Source organism: Cuculus canorus, chromosome 12, assembly GCF_017976375.1.
Source record: "Cuculus canorus isolate bCucCan1 chromosome 12, bCucCan1.pri, whole genome shotgun sequence".
NCBI classification, from domain to species: Eukaryota; Metazoa; Chordata; class Aves; order Cuculiformes; family Cuculidae; genus Cuculus; species Cuculus canorus.
Window position 1 is genome coordinate 13,845,452 of NC_071412.1, and position 19,939 is coordinate 13,865,390.

A 19,939-nucleotide genomic window follows, 5' to 3' on the forward strand; every position below is an offset into this window, starting at 1 on the left:
AGGTTAGCACAAACCAGCTAATCAGCGTACGTCGTATTGCAGACCACAAAGGAGATATTAAAGGAAAAGGCTCATAGTTTCAGGATTCTCCATTCCCTTCAGAATTACAGCTCTGTGCTGCAAGCAGCTTTCAGGCTTTCAACTCATCTTTTCGGGCTTCAGACATATACATGTGGAACCACGCAGTTCACTCTGCCAGGAGTATTAAAAGCACATAACACACCCTGCAGCACAGTAGGGCCTTGCACAAGGTCTGCCAAAACCAGTGCTTCTTGCCACTGTCCCGCACTCTGTTGAAGGCTGTCCATGTCCTCCCACACTGGGCAGCTGTCCTTCTGGCACTGTGCCTTTACTGCTCGCAAAATGCTACATGATAAATGGTAAAATCAACACACACAAACTACTGGCTCTTATGGGATCCAACCTGAAGGCTGCTCCCAACCCTACAAATTGTAACAGATGTCTTTCCTTGGAGCTGAAATCGAGTCTGGCCCAGAGTCAAGTTTGGAGCACTATCACATCAGCTATGTGAGAGCCCAGAGGAGCCCACCACAGCTCCCACAAGATTCTCATGGGCCCCAGTGTTAGTCAGGTCATTTTCATGCCCTTCTTCACCCAAGCTGAGGGTCAGACCAGGGAGTTTTGGTTTTGGTTGGATTGCTGTTTATATTTTTCTAAAAGGGCTTCTGGCAAGAAGCTGTAAGAGCAGCATGTTTTGGGTTCTAGGAGCTGATACTATTCTTCTTAGCATAGTCAATGCTCACAATGAAACAGGCCAAGAATATTTTTAGGCACCAGTACCCATCTAATTCAACCTACCATCCTCCAGGGTCTGAACAACAATAGAAGAGGACGTCCGGCTGGCTCCAAGCTGAGAATACGCGACCACATAGAAGACATAATTGGTATTGGGTTCTAGGTCCTTGACTTGCAGCTCAGTGGTATCGTTATTGACAGCAAACTGGTATTCCACATTATCAGTTCCTAGAGTCAAGGAAACACTCATCAGCAGGTCAATGAACTGCCAAGACACTCCTTGAAAAATCACTAAACTCACAAGGTCCATAGCACAAATAACCCCTAAAACTCACTATGTCTCCTACAATTTCGTCAGCACCTGCCCAAATCCATTCTTATGCAAACTCTTTAGGCAGAAACATCCAGTGTCTCAACGTTAACATCTCCATTTTGATTCGAGTTCTTTAATCCATGCTAAAGCAGCTGAAGTTACCAGTTTACTTTTCAGAGGAGCTCTGGTAACAGTTCAGCAAGAGCATTGGCTTGCTGGCTGTTTGGGAAGACAGACCCCAAGAATCCCCAGTGCCTCACTTCAGACTCTGAGTGTGAATAATTTAGTCACTACCCCTGCACACAATGTAGCTATGTATTATCTCCATTAATAACTGCACCCTTTGCTTATAAAATCATTGTAGTGGAGGAAAAAACTAAAGAACAGAAATAAATTCCCACAAGTACCTGGTCCCGCTAGAATCCGGACAACTGAGCTACGTGGATACGCTACTGCCAGTCAACAAGTTACTACATCTCAGCTAATTCAAAGGCACTGTCACAGGCTGATGCTGACTCCAAGAGAAAATTCCTTTACCCTTTGCAATGAAAAGGGTTAAACTAACCAGAATTACCTCATACTTGTCACTAGTTGGGAAAGAACGTCAGCCTGTGCTTTGTGTCTTGTACCTGCAACACAGCTGTGTTGCACAGGCAGGTAACACCTACCCACAGCCCGCTGGTAATGTAATGAGAAGCCAATGATCTGTTCACTGTTGTACTCTGGCCGCTCCCAGGACACAAGGACTGTGGTGCTGGAGAGGGACACAGCTGACACCTTCTTGGGAGCACTGGGCAAACCCTCCCGCACGATCACTGAGAGCTTGGCAGTGGCACAAGCCGTGCCCAGGCTGTTCTCGGCCACGCACTGATAGTAGCCAGCATCCTCCAACCCGATCTGATTGATGACGAGGCTGCCGCTGCTCTGCACCTTCACCCGCCCGTTGGAGAGGATGGTCTCACCATTCTTCAGCCAGTGAATGGTTGGGGCTGGCTCCCCCTCTGCCTTGCAGACAAACCGGGCTGTGCTGGCTCGAGTGCGTGAGATGGTTTCAGGAGCCTGGGAGATGCTGGGTGTAGCTGCCAGAAGAGAGGACAAATTAATGCAGGAAGGAGGAGGAAATGATAGCAAAGCAAATCCCTTCTCCTCCCCACTTGGTGCTATGTTTTATTCAGTAGAAGCTTTGCTTACAAGATAGGATTTGCCAGGCAGACTCTTGAGGCTTAATTTAGACTCTGTCCAAAAGGAAAAATAAATTCTATATCAATCATGTGCTGCATTCCCTGATCCTAGGCTGTTCTCCCTGCTCGCTTCTATGATACTGAAAGTTAATTGCTGATACAGATTTCCGGGGGGGGGAACCCTGGAGAACAAGAATAAGGAATAAAACGGTTCAGTAAGTACAAGGAACCAAACCCCAAATTAAAAAGGTGACACTACCCCAGCCCAGGGCCTCCTGGCTGCAACCTGGCTCCCATTTTACCCAGCACGGGCCATAAACGTAACCTCCTGGGGAGCTCCTGGATGTTGGTCCAGGAAATCCACACCTATCTGGCTAGAGTTTCTATCTGGAGCGTTTATCCCACGTTCTACTCACCAAGGACTCGGAGCTCAGCGGCGGCTGTAACAAACTGCCTGGTCTGGGGTTTGTTAGCACGGCAGACATACACCCCGGAGTGATGGGGCTGGCTGGAAGGAATGAGGAGATTTGTTCGGCCCAGCACAATCACATCTGTAGAAACGGGTTTTCCATCTGCAGGAAAAAATGCGCACAAACGTGGGGGGGAGCCCCAAGCTGTCCTTTATGAGGACTTGTAAACAATGCATCTATTACAGCCAGGATCGGGGGAGAGACCCCCGAATTCCAAACTCCAGCCCCAAGGAGGATTCCTGCCGGGACATCCTTCAGTGCTCGACCAAGCATCAGCCAGCCCAAGCCAACATTAGCCCATGGTTCAGTTTAGCGTGTAATAACCAAATTGTTCTGGTTTGGATCAAAATAGCCTCTGATGCCTAGGGCATGCCTGCAATGGGAAGAGCACATTCAAGGGAAATCAATGCTAACCCACCTTTGGAAAAGCTGTTGGATCTGCCTGCTGACCCCCATGCACAAACACACATGCCTGCTCCCTTGACTCGCTCATGCCAATGTCAGCAAGGGCACTGAATCATTAATGACTACGGGGTCCTTCTCTCCTCTGGGTCCCAGACATGAACCCACACTTACTGAGATTCCCAATTCATTCTTTGCCTCCAGCTTGGCTCCTGATCTGTCAGGTATCAGGAAGGTACCTTGTCCTCCTTGGAGCTCTGGTGCTTGGGTCCAAGACATGGGCCATGAGCTGCCCTCTTCCCATTCTCCTGGGTGGATGCTTAGCACTACCGAGTAGGGAAGGAGGAAAGAGTGGCTTCCAGCCCCTTGGCCAGAAGCTGAGCCCTAGGATCCGCAGCAGGTCACAGAGAAGGGAGCAGGCTGGTGCTGGGCACTGCTGATTCCCAGCACTGCTCCAACTTGAGAAACATGGGGACCATGGCGCTGGTACTTTTGAATGAGTATGAGGAGCAAACCCAAGAGCAAAGCCAACAGCGTGAGCAGCACAGTCTGCCCAAGGAAAGGCTCGATGGGAGGTCAGGAACCCACAGCCAGCTCTGGCACAAGTTAGCAGATTGGGAGGACCAGCCAGGTTGCGCAGTACCTGTGGAACACCAGACTTTTGTCCTCGAACTGCAGAAGCATGGATGGCAGCAAAAAACTCAGTACTCGCCTGCCTTTGCTTCTCTCAGCTTCAGCTAAGCCTGTATCTCGAGACAGAAGCAAGCTCTCCACTCCCATTGTGAGCAGCTGCACCTACTTAGCACCAGCAGCAGGGAACACAGCTGAGATCAGACTCTCTGCCCCTTCCATCCAATCCTGGGGTCTTCAGATGGCCTCACAGTTCAGTGGCTGCATGCTCGGAGGAGGAGAAAATCTGTGCACCCCATTTGCACTGGAGCGGTTCAATTCCAGATGGTAGCAATTAGCTGACACCACTAAGGCTGGCAAGAGCCAAACTGGCAACCTGAAGGTACACTCCTCGGTGTTACCTACAAGACTAATTGTCCAGTAACCCAGACTGTTCCTTAATGAAGTCTTGGAATGAAACATGCTTGTACAACACAGAGCTGCTAGCACAGTTAATCCATCTTTTCTCATTTGAAGAATCCACACTGGGAAGCAGAGGGGGACCAAACACTTAAAAATAAAGCATGCAGTGAACTGTTTCACCAACCTACCCTCCCTTTCCTCTCTTCTTCCCCGCAGCCAACAAACTTTCATAGTGATAATTAACTCTTATAATATCTACTCTACCAGAGTTATCAGTAGCTCTCAGTAAAGGAATCAATAAGTGATCCAGCATCGGAAAGCTCAGTATTTGTAATTGTGAACTACACAGAAACATTTCTGCTAGAACATTTAATCCTTGCTCATTTGATTTCCAAAGTTATGTCCTCTGAAGGTTTTTTGCTCCTTTTTTTGTGGGAAAGATTTTGTACACACAAAAAACCCTGCCTGTGGACAAGTCTGGGCTGAAGACAATGAATAGTTACAGGGAAGAGGAGTCTTAAATCATGACCTGGACTTATGAAAATGACTGAGAACTTTTTCTGGGAGAGATGGACTCCCGAGCTGAGAATGTCTTCAGTCAGAGCTTCTGCAACACATCTGATGCAAGTGACACTCAGTGAAGTGACATTAGCATCCCACTCATGCCTAAGGCCATCAGTCTTGGGACAACATACGCCTGGCTCATTCATAAACCTTCGACGAGACCTCAGCATCTTCTCAATCCTTCCATCACCAATCTGACTACAGTAAGAGTAAAAACATCCCAGAAACACTCCAATGATAAACAGATCTTATCCTTTTTTATAATCTTGCAAGATAACATAAGTTATTCCTCCAATGCAACAGCAGATTCCACAGAATCCCCACTGACCTCTGAGTTCCCTGAGGAGTGGCACAGGCCTGACCCCATCTCATGATCTTCACTGCTCCAGCTCATGCAGTGAGGAGGACTAATTTAGATCAAAAGGCATTCAGGCACTAGAACTTGATATATTTCACAGGTCAAACAGTTACAAAGCCAGCTGCGTGCTTTGTAACTTTCTAGATTTAATCAATAATTCCAGCTCAGCAAGGCCATCCTACACTCGCCCCACCTGTGTCATTAGGTACTGAAGGAACGAGCACCCTTCTTGTCCCACAGACCTTTCCCCTTTTTAATAGATTATAAAAATAAAGTATCCACAGGTTTTTCTTGACAACCAAAGCTTAATTCTGTCCTTCATGCTCACCCTGTCGTATCCAGGAGACAAAGGGAGTGGGATCAGCAGCCGCCATGCACTCCATCACCACGCTCTCTCCAGCCACCACCGTGGTGTTCTCTGGAGCTGCGATGATGGTGACATCTCCTCCTGCTGGCTGGGAACCTAATATCAAAAATAAAAGGAAAAGTTTATCTTCTAAATTGCAGGGTTCCTAAAAAAGCAGAGAACGTAGAGCCCAGACACCCCAGCCACACTTCCCCAGGTCACACGTGTGTAACAGCTCTCACCTAGCTGAAGGAGAAAAGCAGGGATTGATTTCACTTGTCTACAACATCTTTGTGTAAGAAATTAATGAAAGGGTGCCCTGCAGGTTTATGCTAATGCTGGCACCCGTAAAAATTAGCGTTGAGATTTTCACATGGAAAATAAGTCGAGTTTCAACCCATCACCTTCATTACCTGTTGCTAAATGGATGTTTGTTAATTAGATGGAAGAAGACACTATCTCAAACACTGTTCAGGACAAAACACACTCTTTGCATTACAGGCATTATAGCAGCTCAGAAAGCACCTGGTAACTTGGCTAAGGAAATTCTAACATTCAGACACTGCACTGTACACTGGAACAAAGTGAGGTGAAGCCTCCGTGTCCAGGGCTTCACTTTAGGGCTCAAAGATTAGATCAGTCAATGCCCTTCTGGAAGAGTGAGGGCTACACAGCTTGTACGCACAGACAAACAGCCAACACATAAATTAAGCAGCGTTTACAGGAAGATCTACAGTCTGCATTGCACAATGTCTTGAGAAGGGGATGGGGATTTTTGCTAGAAACAAACCTTCTGCTTGTGTCTGCCCACTGCTGAGCAGAGGCTAAGGGAAGCTAAGGAAACACCTCTGCAGCAGCCAAATTTCTGTTTGTAGATGAAAACAACTGGAGCACTTTTGAGCAAACCAGACCATTCATGACCCTCAACAGTAGCAACTCTGTTCTTCCAGCTCTTCCAAACACATCTAACCCCAAGACACTTGTTGCTGTCCTCATGAATGGAAAAATAACTGCAGAGGAGTCACACAGTACAAGTAATTCTCAGGCCTGCTCCAGGTGCTCCCAGGATCTAGCAGAGGAAGTTGTGGGCAGCAAGTCTCAAACAAATAGAAGCAGGACCTTTGTGCACAGTACAAACTCACCGTCTCAAGATGCCAAAAAAACTAAGAGGTTCAGACAATATCATGAAGGACACGTTTACCAGGACTGGTAAATAAGAAGGTCTCACTGCAGTCCCCAGCCCAAAACATTACCACATCCCTCACTGTCAGATGCTGCGGGAGATGTCAGAAGAAAGCACCACATCCTCCTTGCTGTTTTCTCACATGCTTTCCTCCAGCATCTGCTGTGGCTACTTTTGGAGATGGGCACTGCAATGGCTAGACCTCTGGTCTGACACACACTGGCCACTCCTGTGGCATCCAACCACTATCCGTTCATATCTGACTGTCTTGGGAACATAAATCAGAGCAGTTCTGGCCTCAGCACGCAGACCTGCCTGCACAGCAAGGGGCTCCACACTGCTGCACCGAACGCACGGTGCTCAGCCCATCTCCAGGCTCATTGCCATCTACTCTAGTGCACAAGTCTTGCCAAAGAGAGTTGGGTCAACACGGATTTTCTTGCAGTCCATACACGTGTGAAAGGGATTTCCATCTGTAGCATTACAAGAGCACGCTTTAAAAGGAGCAAGTGAAATCCCCGAGGCACCGAGGGAAGAGAGCAGGAGCCAGTGCTTGTCCAGCAGATGGAAGCAGAGACCAAAGAGCGCCCATGGTCCCCACCTGGGACAAGGGCTGGACCACACTGAACTGCACCCCCAGCCCTGGACAAACACCAGCAATGAGAGCTGCCACGGGGCATGAAGGAAAAGCCAAGCCAGCTATCCCCCTTCCAGTAGAATAAGTACGCTACGCAGAGAGCCTGGTGTGTACAAACACATATGATCTCCTCTGTGCTTCCAGCACGGTGCAAGCTGACCAAAGCTTTGCTACAGCCACATACATCAGCTGTTCGCATCATTTGTGCCTATGGATGCTTTCAGCCCAGCAGCCATCACGTCCAGCCACAGCAGGAGAACTCAGGGGACAGAACAGGGACAAGAAGAAACCACATCAGACTGCGTATTCAGAGGCCTCGTTGACAAACAGATCAAAGTCCTGGCCGCTCTTAACAGTGGTGCAAAGGCTGGGCTTGAGAACTACTGAGACAGAAAATGAGCTTAACGTAAAAACAGGCACAAGAGCTTCCACAACAGGCATGTAAGCTGAAGGATCAGAGAACTGCAAGGCTCTTTGGAGCAGCAGCTTTCTTTTAAGTCCAGCTCCATTCAGCAAAGCACTAATATCCACAAGTAATCATTAGTCCTGCAAAACAACAGAGTGCGGAGACTCCAGTGAGACCTGGCTGGCAAGGCGAGGCTGCTCAGCACATTGCTAAGGTGAGGCCTCTACCCCATATGGCAGAGAGATAAAGCAACATCAGAGAAAGAACAAGAAGGAGCTTTCCAGCTATGATTTGGAAGGAAACACATGAGAAGGCACCAGAAACAAAGGAAAAGGCAGATATTATAGCAGCCATTAAAGGGAAGGCCACAGCACTGGGAAGACACCAGAGAACCCAACAAGATATGATGAGGTTCGTTTCAAGAGTGGATTGGGGAAAAGAGTTGCAAAGGAGCCAGGTGAGGAGTTGTTCTCTGCTGAGGGACTGGCAGCACAGCGGGATGCAGTCAGACCTCTACACAGACTACTGGAACTGGATGGGCTTCCAACCCAAACCATTCTATGATTCCCAACAGCTAAACTCAAGGGCACAACTCAAGGTTTCTCTGACAATCAAGAGTGGCAACAGCCACAGGGCTCTGTAGCTCAAACACCCGTCTCTGCTCCGTTCTCCCCCTCAACCAAAACTCTGGTGTCAGCTTTGAAAAACTACTGAGCAATATATTAGCCCAGATCCCACGTCTGTTTGTTGCTGATTATTATTCAAATCATATTACAAAAGCAAACAATTCCGCTTGCTTTCCCAGCACATTCCTCAGCATGTGCATGGATGAATGCCCCATACACCTCTTGCACACACAAACACATTTCTCTACAGCTTTGTATTTCACTGTGGGTCTGCCAGAGCAAGTCTTCAAGTCAAGCTCCTCTTTAAACCAAGCCCCCTCTACAGTGTATTTTTCACCTGCTATCTCAAAGGAGAGGCTGGATAGGATGAATCACAGGTTAAATGCTCTGAAACTGCAACGGTTTCAGTTGGTTTGAAGAGTTCCCAAGAACAGCACTACACTAACCAGGGAAACCTCCACACAGGGGATTCCAACAAACATTGAAGAGTAAAACCAGAGTGAGGTTTTTCTCTCCACTGCCATTAAGATAATTTCAGGTCAAGAGGGAATATTGTTAGAACCAAAGAGAAAAAAAAAGAACTGCAGTTTCCAAGACATCTTTCACTGCCCGAACAAAACAGGTCACTGAATGCACCTGCGCCACGCTGTCCCCTCCGTGGCACTAAAAGCTTTCACAGCGCTGCTATTTAAAACCCCATCTTTGAGATTTCTCGCCCCAGCCCCCAGCTTTGTTTTCTCTCTCCAAGCAGCAAAGCTGCTCCAGGCAAAAGCTTTGCAGAGCCCAAGGCACAACCCATGGAGCAATGCTCCCTGTCACTGATGGCCTTTGTGGATTTTTTGCCCTTCTGAATCAGACAGATCAATTTTACCCTTTTTTACTGGAAAAATGCCTGTAAGGTGCCAAATGTGGCTCTGGGGTGGCTCAGAGATGTGCACTGGGACTGAGAGAAAACCTCTCGGCACTGAAAGAGTTAGAAGACAGCTCTTTTCCTTCACTAACCTGTGCACATGCTTGTGTTCACAGGGAGACAGCAAGGGCGCTATCACAGAGAGAGACAAGAACTACTGATGATGTGCTGAAATATGTCAAAATGTCCCCCCAGGTTTTACTGTTTATGAATGACTTGCTACAGCAGACGTCTCAGTTTATGCGTTTTTCCACACTCCTATCAGGCCCAGTTTGAGCGCTCCGCTTTTTCATTCCATCGCTCTCATGGGCATCTCTCAGTGTCTGGAGCTGTGTTGCAGGGCCTGGTGGTGAGCAGGCACAGGGGAAATACAAACCGCTTATGATCAAGTGTGGTACAAAACCACAGGGAGGTGGGATGGGGAGGAGAGCCTCGAGGCAGCAAGTGAGCATGCCAGACAGATCTTAGCACAGCCTAACCTCCAAAAATCCACTCTGCATTAGAATCATAGAATCGTTCCATTGGAAAAGGCCTTTGAGATCATCAAGTTCAACTGTACCTGTCCGCTACTAAATCATATTCCTGAGCACCTAATTTGCCCTCCTTTAAACACCTCCAGGGCTGGAGACTCCACCACTTCTGCCAGTGCCTGAGAAGCCTTTTGGTGAAGAAATTTTTCCAAATATCCAATCTGAACCTTCCCTGGCGCACCTCTCATCCTATCACTTGTTACTTGAGAGAAGAGACCAACACCAACCTCACTACAACCTCCTTTCAGGGAACTGTAGACACTGATAAGGTCTCCCCTGAGCTTCCTTTTCTCCAGGCTAAACAACCGCAGTTCCCTCAGCCACCCCTCATAACCCTTGCTCTCTAACGCCTTCACCAGCTCCATTCCCCTTCTCTGGACACACTCCAGCCCCTCGATGTCCTTCTTGTAGTGAAGGGTCCAAAACTGAACACAGGATTCCAGGTGCAGCCTCACCAGTGCTGAGAACAGGATGATAACCACTTCCCTGCTCCTCCTGGCCATGCTGTTTCTGATACAGACCAGGATACTGTCGGTCACCATGGCCACCTCAGCCACTGCTGGCTCATGTTCAGCTGCTGTCAACCAACACCCCCAGGTGCTTCTGTGCCACGCAGCTTTCCAGCCACTCTTCCCTAAGCCTGTAGCGCTGCACTGTTTCAAAGCAAAGGGGAACTGTGAGCTGCAATGTGAAGGAAGGCACCATGGGGAGCTGCCTGGGACAAAGCTCAAAATGTCTATTTGAAGCTATAGCTTGAGTTATAACATACGTGAGCAATTTCAAACTCCAAGAGTTTACAGCTTGAGTCTGCCTCTAACACATCCATAATTCATCAGCCATCCCTGCCCGCCTCCCCGCTCTTGTTAGTACAGAGTATCAGCGAGGAATTCAGGCAGCGCAACAGGAGGAAAATATTTTTTCCTCAGTCAATTTGTGATGGTCGTTTGCAGTGACAAGAAGATGACTTCTTGGACAGAACTAACACCTCTCTCCCGACTCCATAAACACACTGCCTCAGCAAAAGTGCTGGAAGGTTAAACATGACTTGCATGGTGACACATTCAGCTCTCGGCTGTCAGCAGGTCAAGATTTGGAAATATCCAACAACCAAGCAACAATCTTCTGTTCTGCGAACTTTCTCACCCTCTCTGGAGGAGGAGCATGAAACCTTATTCATCCCTGTGAGCTTCCCCTGGGAATAGATTCTAGCACTGAGCAGCTGTTCATTAGAGAAAGTCAATGCTGTCACTGCTGTTATTCTGCAGACGATAAAAGAGCAAATTACCCATTACGGAGCACACACCTTCAAAAATGCAGGCACTGTGTTTGCAGAGCATGTCCTGCTCCCACTCCCCAGCTCTCTCCCTTTTCTCACACACCTCACAGACATCCTGAACTGCTTACGGAGAAAGCTATCAATAAGCACAGAGGAAGAAAAACATCCTCCACACCTACCTTCCTCATCCCACTGCACTGACCTGGAAATCTATCTACAGCTTATTTCTACATGTGGGCTGCATCTAGGACAGGAGATAACAAACATCTAACATCTCTAGGTAGGACACTTGCCTAACCATACCCTAACGCTCTGGTATATCTGTTTGGGGGGCAATATAAATGATGTCAGATCTCAAACCTGAGCACGTTTAGCAACAACGTGGATGGTCCTCTGCCTTGAAAATTCCTCCTCTGCAGGGGATCAGGCTTTGGTTGACAAGTCTTGCAGGAGTTTTTAGATGTGTGCCTCAACAGAACCTCCAGCACTGATCATACTTGAGCACTGGGACTGCAAAAGTTGTCCCAGTGCAATCTGGTAACACCACTGCCCACAGCCTCTGTCATGAGAAATGCCCCTTTCTTTCCCTTTTCTGGCAGCTGTGCCATGCCTGGGTCTGCGCACAAGTCTGCTTGGCAGGGAGGCTGAAAAGGAACCTGGCTTTTATTGCACAAGTGACACCATTGGCCTAACTGCTCTCTTCTTTCCCACCAATATAAATGGGCTCAGTAAATCAGGTTCGTATTGTCTTTTTACCTCACAGCCTCAAAACATTTTGTAAGCAGTTATGGACTTGTCAATGCAAAGATTTAACTGAAAAGCTGAGCAGGGAAGAATTTATCTCCATGTTTCGGAAGGGGGACAGAGTCTCTCTCTTCCTACTCATTAAACTAGTGTTGCAGCAAAGCAGCTACACATCGTTTGTCATCTTTAAAGCAGCATAAAAAGGAACATACATAAATGATTAAAACACAGAAGTTCAATCACTTTCTCAGTGAGTCTCCACTTGTACCTCAAACTACTGTCACAAAACCCCCCCAAAAGAAGCCAGCAAACAGATCCCAAAATACACGGTGCAACCTACACTTCTTATAGCAAGCACAAAACTTCCTCCTTTAATAAGTGTCGATGAGGAGTGTTTATTCACTACCTGGACACACTCCTCAGCCCAGCACCTGCCACAGCTTCTGGGGTCTTTCCACGGAGCGTGTTACACGTCGAGTGTGGCAGGAGAAGCTGGTCTGGGAACCGCTTTTCGCTTGGCTTGAGAGAAACAGCCTGTTCAATGTTTTCCCTAGCTGTGTGTCCTGTATCTGGAAGCCTGGGGAGTGCACAGATCCAAGTCCAGACAGGCAGAGGGGCCATCAGGCAGTCCTCTTTCATTCTCCCTTACTTCATTATACAGCTGACAGATTTCAGCTTGAAAATTAAATCCTTTAATGTACAAGCTGAGCCATAAGTTGACACCCTGAACTATACGTAACCAGAAGCCCAGAAGGAGGCTAAGCAGTGGCAGGTTTCCAGGAATTGCCTTGGATTTTCGAGGGGCTCTTCCCACACCCTCAAACCCTTGATCCTTCAGCGTACAGAGTTTTACATGTCCAGAGTACATTTAGCTCTGCTGCAAAGCAGTCGGAGTGTGCTTTGCCCGCCACTCCACCTCCTGTAAAGCTGTCAACATTGGCTCTCTGTTTGCGTACATGCATTTGGAGCTGCTCTTCAGCACGCCAAAAGGGACGGCAGCCAGCCAGACTGCACGATGAATTCCCGCTTGCTTCCCCAGCAAGCGCTTGGAAGCGCTCTGAGCAGGAGATAGGCAAAATAAACAGGAGGTGCCGCGCCGACAGCCGCAGCGATGTGGCCCTATAGCTCCACTGCACAGAGCCGCTGCTTCTTACGAGAATTAGAGTGCCTCTTGTTTTAATCCTGGGGGCCCAAATTAGCCAAAGGGTTGGAGCCGTTAGGCCATGCATCTGAATCCTCAGAAAGCTGTAGATACATCATAGAATTTCTGGGAGGCAGAAGCAGCAGACCATGACCTGGAACATGGCAGAGGCAACAGGAAAGACAAGCCTAGAGGACAGAGGACATGGAGACCCACCAGAAGGACCATGTTGGAGTGGCATTTATAACGTCACCGTTTTAGACAATAACTATTAATTCATAAGCCTTTAATCATTCTTGGCACATTTTTACAGACCTTAGTGTAAACAAACTCCTTTGAAGAAAGTCACTTGGTGCACAGTCAGAGCTAAGCCAGATCAGATGAGAGGCCAACAAAAACAAGTGGAGAAAGGAGCAGAGGTACCCCTGTGTCTCTGAAGCCTTCTGAAGTATGGCAGAGCAGTCTCTCTGCCCTAACCCGAAGCCCCAGACAGCTTACATTACTCACATGGAGCCTCTAAAGCTCTGCAAGCACCAGCCATTCCCCAGCAGCTGCCAGAAACACAGATGAGAAGGACAAGGGCTGCAAGAGGATGCTGTGCAAAATCACCATCAGAACTGGAACCATCACACTATGCCAGGCACGTCCCATGGCTGACAACATCAACGCTACTGCTCAATGCTACACGCTGTTCGCAGCAACACAAGGGCAGAACCAGACCCCATCCTGGATGTGACCTGCGCTGCTCCGCTCCAGTCATTCAGCCTGGCTGGCTGCTGTGGGCACCAGACCTCCACGCAGCTCCAGCACCACCCCTCAGCCCTGACCAGCCAGGACAATGTCCCAGCTTCCCAGTACAGCCAGGCTCTGGTCCAGTGGCTCATAAGAGTCTACCCTAGTCTCTGCCACCAACTCACTGTGCTGCTGCGGGCACATCTCTCGGCATCTCCATGACTCCATCTGTTCAGAGTTCGTAACAGCCCTAATTCTCTGAACTGCAGGTGCAGAAGTAATGGCCAGAAAGCATCAGAAAACTCCAGTATCAGAGATTTAAATAGACAGCCCCACAAATCAGTAAACACCAAATGGCCCTGGGGACCTAACCTTGCTGGCCTCTGGGATTCAATGGAAACATCCCCACACTTCAACCATCCTTACACCAGCCGCCTCTTTTCCCTAGGCCAGAGCATCGCCTTCCAGATTGATGCAGGAGAAATCTCCGAGAAAAAAAGCTGTAAGGTAGGTGAAGATACTCTGTTACTTCTTGCACAGAAATGAGAGACATGGTCAACAGAAGACTCTTCTGCCTCACAGGTCACAAGCCCTGAAACTCTTCATTGCTCAGTCACTTCACCTTGACTGGAGCCATTTCGCTCCAGTAACTTCCTCCTTGTCCTCAGAGGCTGATGTTTCCTAGGGGCTGACACCTATTTCATCAGATCTATTTGCAATTCAGATTAATTTGCAACATCAGATCTATTCGCAATTCATGTACATCCGGTGACAGCAGAGGGTGGAACAGGCAGCAGACCCTGGGCTGTGCAGAAGGACACAACCTGCTTTCTCTGCGCCCAGGGCTTGTGTTCTGCCCCATTCCGTTTGCCAGCAATGGCCGTTCACATCACTGTCATGCACAGCTTTGAAAAGAGAAATATTATGGGAAACCACCTCGTAGCGCTGTCTCCCTGATGCCAGGTATGCAGAATGCTTCCTACAAACGATGCTTTAAACACACAACATGCTGGGAGCCTACAGAACACAGTCTGGCAGCACACGAAGATTGCCAACTTGGAAGGCAGAACCAAAGGCAGATGGATGCATCTGCATTAACTCAGGACAACGCAAATCTGCTTTTCTAGGAAAAGTCTGGAAGAGAAGCTGCCTTTCCATGGGGAAAGGCCATTAGTGATACCCACGGATTCTGTCAAAGCCCTTTGGATGGACACGCGCTGAGTGCCACAGAGAGCCCCAATCTATGGCTGTGCCTGAAGACACCGCATCTGGTAACACCGCCTGCCCCTCCTCATTCCATCCTTCTCTTTTCCTGCTTCTCACTTTTTCACAATCCACGTGGCATTGCCCCTTGGCTGCACTGGAAACAGAACTGGGCAAGAGCATCTCTCAGTTACTGCAGTTGGAAGTCCCAGCTGTGTCCTGAGTGATCCCTGGCATCTGAGATATCCAAGCAAGGGCTCAGAGCAGCACGGCTGAGCTCTTGATTCAGCCATCCCTGTGATCTGGGCTGACTCGCCACATTCTTCCTCCTTAGCACCACCAGGCCTGTAGATACTGGTGGGACTTAGAGACAGGAACAAGTCTCCTCCATGTGTCTGTCCCACCTCCAAAGCAACAGGACTGTGATCTTTGCTATGCCTCTGGACACTTCCAACATCTTCACTCCAGCTGTTAGGATGCTGTAAGCGCTGCAGGGGACTGTCAGCCCTTGACTTCAAAGATCTAATGAAGCTCTGCTGTGACACAGACAATTAATAATTAACAAGTGCCATCAGGAACCCAACCGCATCAACCTTCCTGTCCAGCAGCCCACTGCAAGCTGCTGACCTAATTATGATCTCTATTCTTAGCTTCCTTCCAGACTCACCATGCAGGCACGGGCTCTTCAACCCCCTCCAGGAAAGCCAGGTGTGATCCTTGCAGTGCAGGTGTGCTGATGCACTACAGGGTCACACCAGCACCAACAGACTCTCTGAGAAAAGCAGATTATACCATGTTTCATTCAGACCTTACCAAACACCACTTCTTATTTCAAGAAGCATTGAAAGTGTAGCAAAGCTCAATTAATAAGAGCTGCACATGGAGAACATGGGAGGACAGCAAATTATCACTGAATCCCACCATCCCTGGTCTTCAGGAGTCAGAGGCAGAGCTGCCTGTAACATAGGAGACTGCCCATACCTGACAGCTCCAAACATCGCGCATAGCTGTGCGTGGAAAAGATCAGCTTCCCCACAGGACCTGGAAACAGCTCACCTATTCCCAGCTGTACATCCCTTGTTCCGCTCTATTATCCTTGACACCTCTGTTGCCACTCACTTCGGTGCCAACCCCAGGCTTAGCTGTTCTCCTTAATGGGAGGTGAGGGCTCTGAATTTTGTATCAAACCCTCTGTCACCGCAGGCTGCTAGAGCTGTCAGGAGCGTGGCATATCATAGCCCCACCAAACTTCACAGACAGCTGAGCTGAAACTCCCCCTTCGGCTCCCGGGAACAGGCTGCTGACACTTGAGCTGCGAGCAGCTTTCCCTTGGCGATGCGAGTGGTGTGATGCATGCTGGCCCCGCACGAACTCCAGCCAAGGAGCAAGCTGTGTGTTTGGGTGGGTGCCTGACACATGTCTGCACCCACCCTTCACAAGTTTCACCAAAAATCTGTGGTCTCAATCCTGCTCCATGCGTGCTTGAAATCACTAGCATTGCTCGGCTCAGTAAAAGGGAGATGGAGTGAAACTTTACAGCTCACATACGGCAGAAGGTCACTCCTAGCTTTAAAGATCTATTTATTAAGCTAGAAACGTTTGGTATCTCCTCCTTGATCTCGCTATGCTCTGAATTCACACGTACCGTGGCTCACTCAGCTTCCTCTGCCACAGAGGAGGATCCTGAGCATTTTTCACAACCCAGCAGACGCATTATGCAAACAGCTTCCAATACCTGCCGCCTAGGAAACTAGAGCTTCGGAACACACATGAACAGAGCCTTCAAGGCTGAGCTTCTGGGATGCCAAGTGAAAAGCAGCCCCCTGCTTAACTGGTAAAGAAAATCAGGATGCTAAAAGAAGAGGGGGAAAACTAACAGAGGTGTGTGCCCAGCAAAAGAGGCACAAGGAATGGGGACCCAGCAATTGCAAGCTGGCACTGGGATACCTCTCCCTCCAGAGGTGAAGCATCACTTGCTGATTAAAGCAACAACACAGTAAAAATACTGCTGCCTTATTCCACCTCATGTTTTCTCTCTCTATGCATTTCCATGACCCTCTAGCCTTCCTTAGGCAGTCTGCCGTGCCCACAAACACAGCTGTGGATAGCTCTCTCCTCCAGCACTGCAGGACTCTGCTGCCTCTGCCACATGGGTTCCCACCACCAGAAAACCACCCATGACCAGGTGGAACCATCACCCCACTCTGGTTAATGCTGCCCTCCACTGTCAAAGGCAGCACACCCAATGGGATCGATGCCTAGCTGCAGTCAGGGAGGTCGGAATACAGCAGCAATGACTCAAATCCAAACTGCCCTGTCCCTAGATTGCACAGCACCCATGTTCAAAGCTGTGAGGGGAGCACAGCACGTGTCGTCAGGACTCAGGCTGAGAGCCAACCCAGCATCCAGCACGTCATTCACACATGCAGGGACTGCAAATCCACTTGTGGTAACAGCACGTCTGTTTCTCCGAGGTGGTGGCCAACTGCGAGTGCTGCTCACTTCATCACCACCTTCCCTCTCATCCCATTCCATAGCTGTATTCTCATACAACCCTTTGGAGCAGGAAGCATCCAGGTCCCAGCAGCCGGAGCCAGGCTCTCCCTTACTATCTGCAAGCCACTGCAATAAAAACACCAATGAACTCAAAATGTGAAGGTGTTTCAGCTGCCTCCAAGCTCTGTCCCTGTTATCATATTTCATACAAATATTTGGCTGAAGAATACATTTCCTGGGACACTGCTGCAGCAAGCTGCTACAACTGTCAACGTAAATGATGTTCTGCCAACGGCAATCTCGCAGTGTCATCTCTAATAACACAGTACTAAATCCCAGCTCACGGGGGATGTGTTCATCTGCTGGAAGCCTCTTCAGCAGCATGCTCAGCCCAGAGCTCAGCCTCGCTGTACCTACACCCACTGCCCTGACCTATTCTCTCCATTCCTGCATCTACTGCAGCACGGGACCACGTGGAGCACAACTGCGAGACCAGCACCCAGCTGTCACTGTGGAGATGGCTTATTGGTGCTGGGGGAAGGCTGCTGCACATTCTGATTCCTGCCAGCCTGGTCTGAGGCAAAGGCTTCACCAACACACCAGAGTGACGTGTGACAGCCACCACGACTGCTCTGCAGACATCAGGAATAGCGTGCAGAAGGCACAAGGAAGAAAAACAGCCACAACCAGGTACATATCTACGTGTTTCTCTGCAAGGGCACATCGATGCCCAGCTCACCTGAGCAGACAGATCTCCAGCACCAAATGCCCATAATCGCTCTCCAGACCAACCCATCGCTTCTAAGGGGACAACTCCAAGCCTGTTACCTTATCCCTATTTCCAGAGGCAGAAATTAAAATGTTAAGGAACCAATCCTCCTCTGCAGCCTGACAGCAGGGAGGAAAGGAGAACCCGAGACTCCTGGCTCCCAGGCCCATGCTTTGTTGACTCTCTGCAATGACCATCCTGTAAGTAGGAATTATGAAAAGATACAAACACTGAATCCACAGGAAGGAGCTGTGGGGTCGGGATCACAAAATGGATGGTCTTGTTTTCATCTCTTGTACTTCTCCCAGCCCAGACAAAACTCTTATATTATAAAATCACTAATGTCTTTAACTTTCTGTAGGTCACTTTGGGGACACCACACTGCCTAAACACACCAAAGGGATTAAAAACCAAGGAGGAAAGGGAATTTTTTTCAAGACCTTCAGTGCTGTGCAACTAAAAATTATAAGATGAAATGCAGGAAAGTGAAATTGGGTGCTTTATGAAGCACTTTCTTGTGCATGTCAAGAACCTGGGAGCATGACAGTGAATTAACTATTCATATGTGAGTTCAGAGTAGAGCTCCATAGCCTGTTTCCAGAAAAAGAAGCTCAAGAAACAAGACGCAGCCCCATTGAGACCTGATCCCAAGTGAAGGCAGCATACATAGATGGAGTGCCTCGGAAAAGCATCCTGCAGCCAGCCCCCAATGCCCTTTTTGGCACAGCGCGCAGCAGGGCTGCAGTGTTCATTCATCATCTGTCCAGGTGAGGGGTGAAGGGCCGGAGCTGTCGGATGTGTTTGGCGCTTCATCCACCGGGGAGCAGTGGAGACCCAAGGCAAAAATCCAAGTTATCCCTATTTCAACAGCAGGCTTTGTTTCAGGGCTCTGTGACTGTATCCCACTCTCCGTCTGCTCTCCTCCCTTCCAGCTCAAAACGCTGCTTCCCTGGGGAACGTCTGGAAATTTGCACCATGAAGTCTGCACAGCCAAAACATCTGCAGCACTTACAGCATCTCCGTGCATGCTGCTCTGTCCTGCCCGGGTAAGGCCAGCACGTGTTCAGCCACAAACACGCAACACAGCCTTACCTGTGTGACAGGGAAATCCCAGCACCAAGGGAAATGACACTTTTGGGGAGCTTAGGCCATGGAAAGAAGAAGGTCTTTAATAAAGAAGGTGGAATAATTCCCAGCCATCATATTGGGAACAAGGGGGAGAGCTGGGAGGAAAAGGACAATTGGGCAGAAGAGCTATAGAGAAACGGATTCTCTGGCTCTGCACAGCCTGCTCAAATCCAGTGCTGTCTGGCAAGGGAAGAGGCATAAACATGAGATGTTCCCAGGCCTGAGGGCTGGGAACCCAGTGCCAGTGGTAGTGATTGCTTTATAAAAAATCCATCACGAACACACAGACTCAGTCACCACCACACCACTCTGCCCGGTGCTGTCACTGAGGCACCAAAGCTGCAGGCACAGCCGGTGAGGAGACACCAGGTCCCACTGCATAAACCCTTTCCAGTGCAGCGGGAGTGAAATCCCACCTGACCTCAGCACAAATGACTCGCCAGCCATCAGCAGAGAGGGAAGAAGTAGTTTAGGTGCTCCTGCCTGCACACACGTAGGAGTTTGGTCCCTGAAATTTCCCAATAAGCAACAGTAAACAGCTGTATTTCAGGTTATTGTTCTTTTGTTGGGTTAGGTTTAACCCCTTGAGATTTTTTGTTTCTTTTGGTTTAGTTTGGTTTTATTTTTTACTACCAGCAAAGGATTTTTGCCAGATCAGTTCCCTCCAACTAGTATCAGCTTCTTCTGAACAGGGAGGAAAGACTCCTCAAGTCCAGGCATCCAAAAACGTGCCTCT

At 48.8% G+C, this 19,939-nt stretch overlaps 1 protein-coding gene across 1 annotated transcript in view; it reads right to left on the reverse strand.

Annotated features, from left to right (window-relative positions):
- The window catches only part of IGDCC4 (immunoglobulin superfamily DCC subclass member 4), a 95,631-nt gene that overhangs the window by 27,510 nt on the left and 48,182 nt on the right, over positions 1–19,939 (reverse strand). Inside the window, exons 5-8 of the mRNA XM_054077966.1 lie at positions 5,405–5,539; positions 2,667–2,822; positions 1,738–2,148; positions 820–984 (exon numbers count right to left, since the gene is read on the reverse strand). Of these exons, the coding sequence (XP_053933941.1) occupies positions 820–984; positions 1,738–2,148; positions 2,667–2,822; positions 5,405–5,539 (867 nt within the window). The remainder of the gene's footprint in view (positions 1–819; positions 985–1,737; positions 2,149–2,666; positions 2,823–5,404; positions 5,540–19,939) is intronic.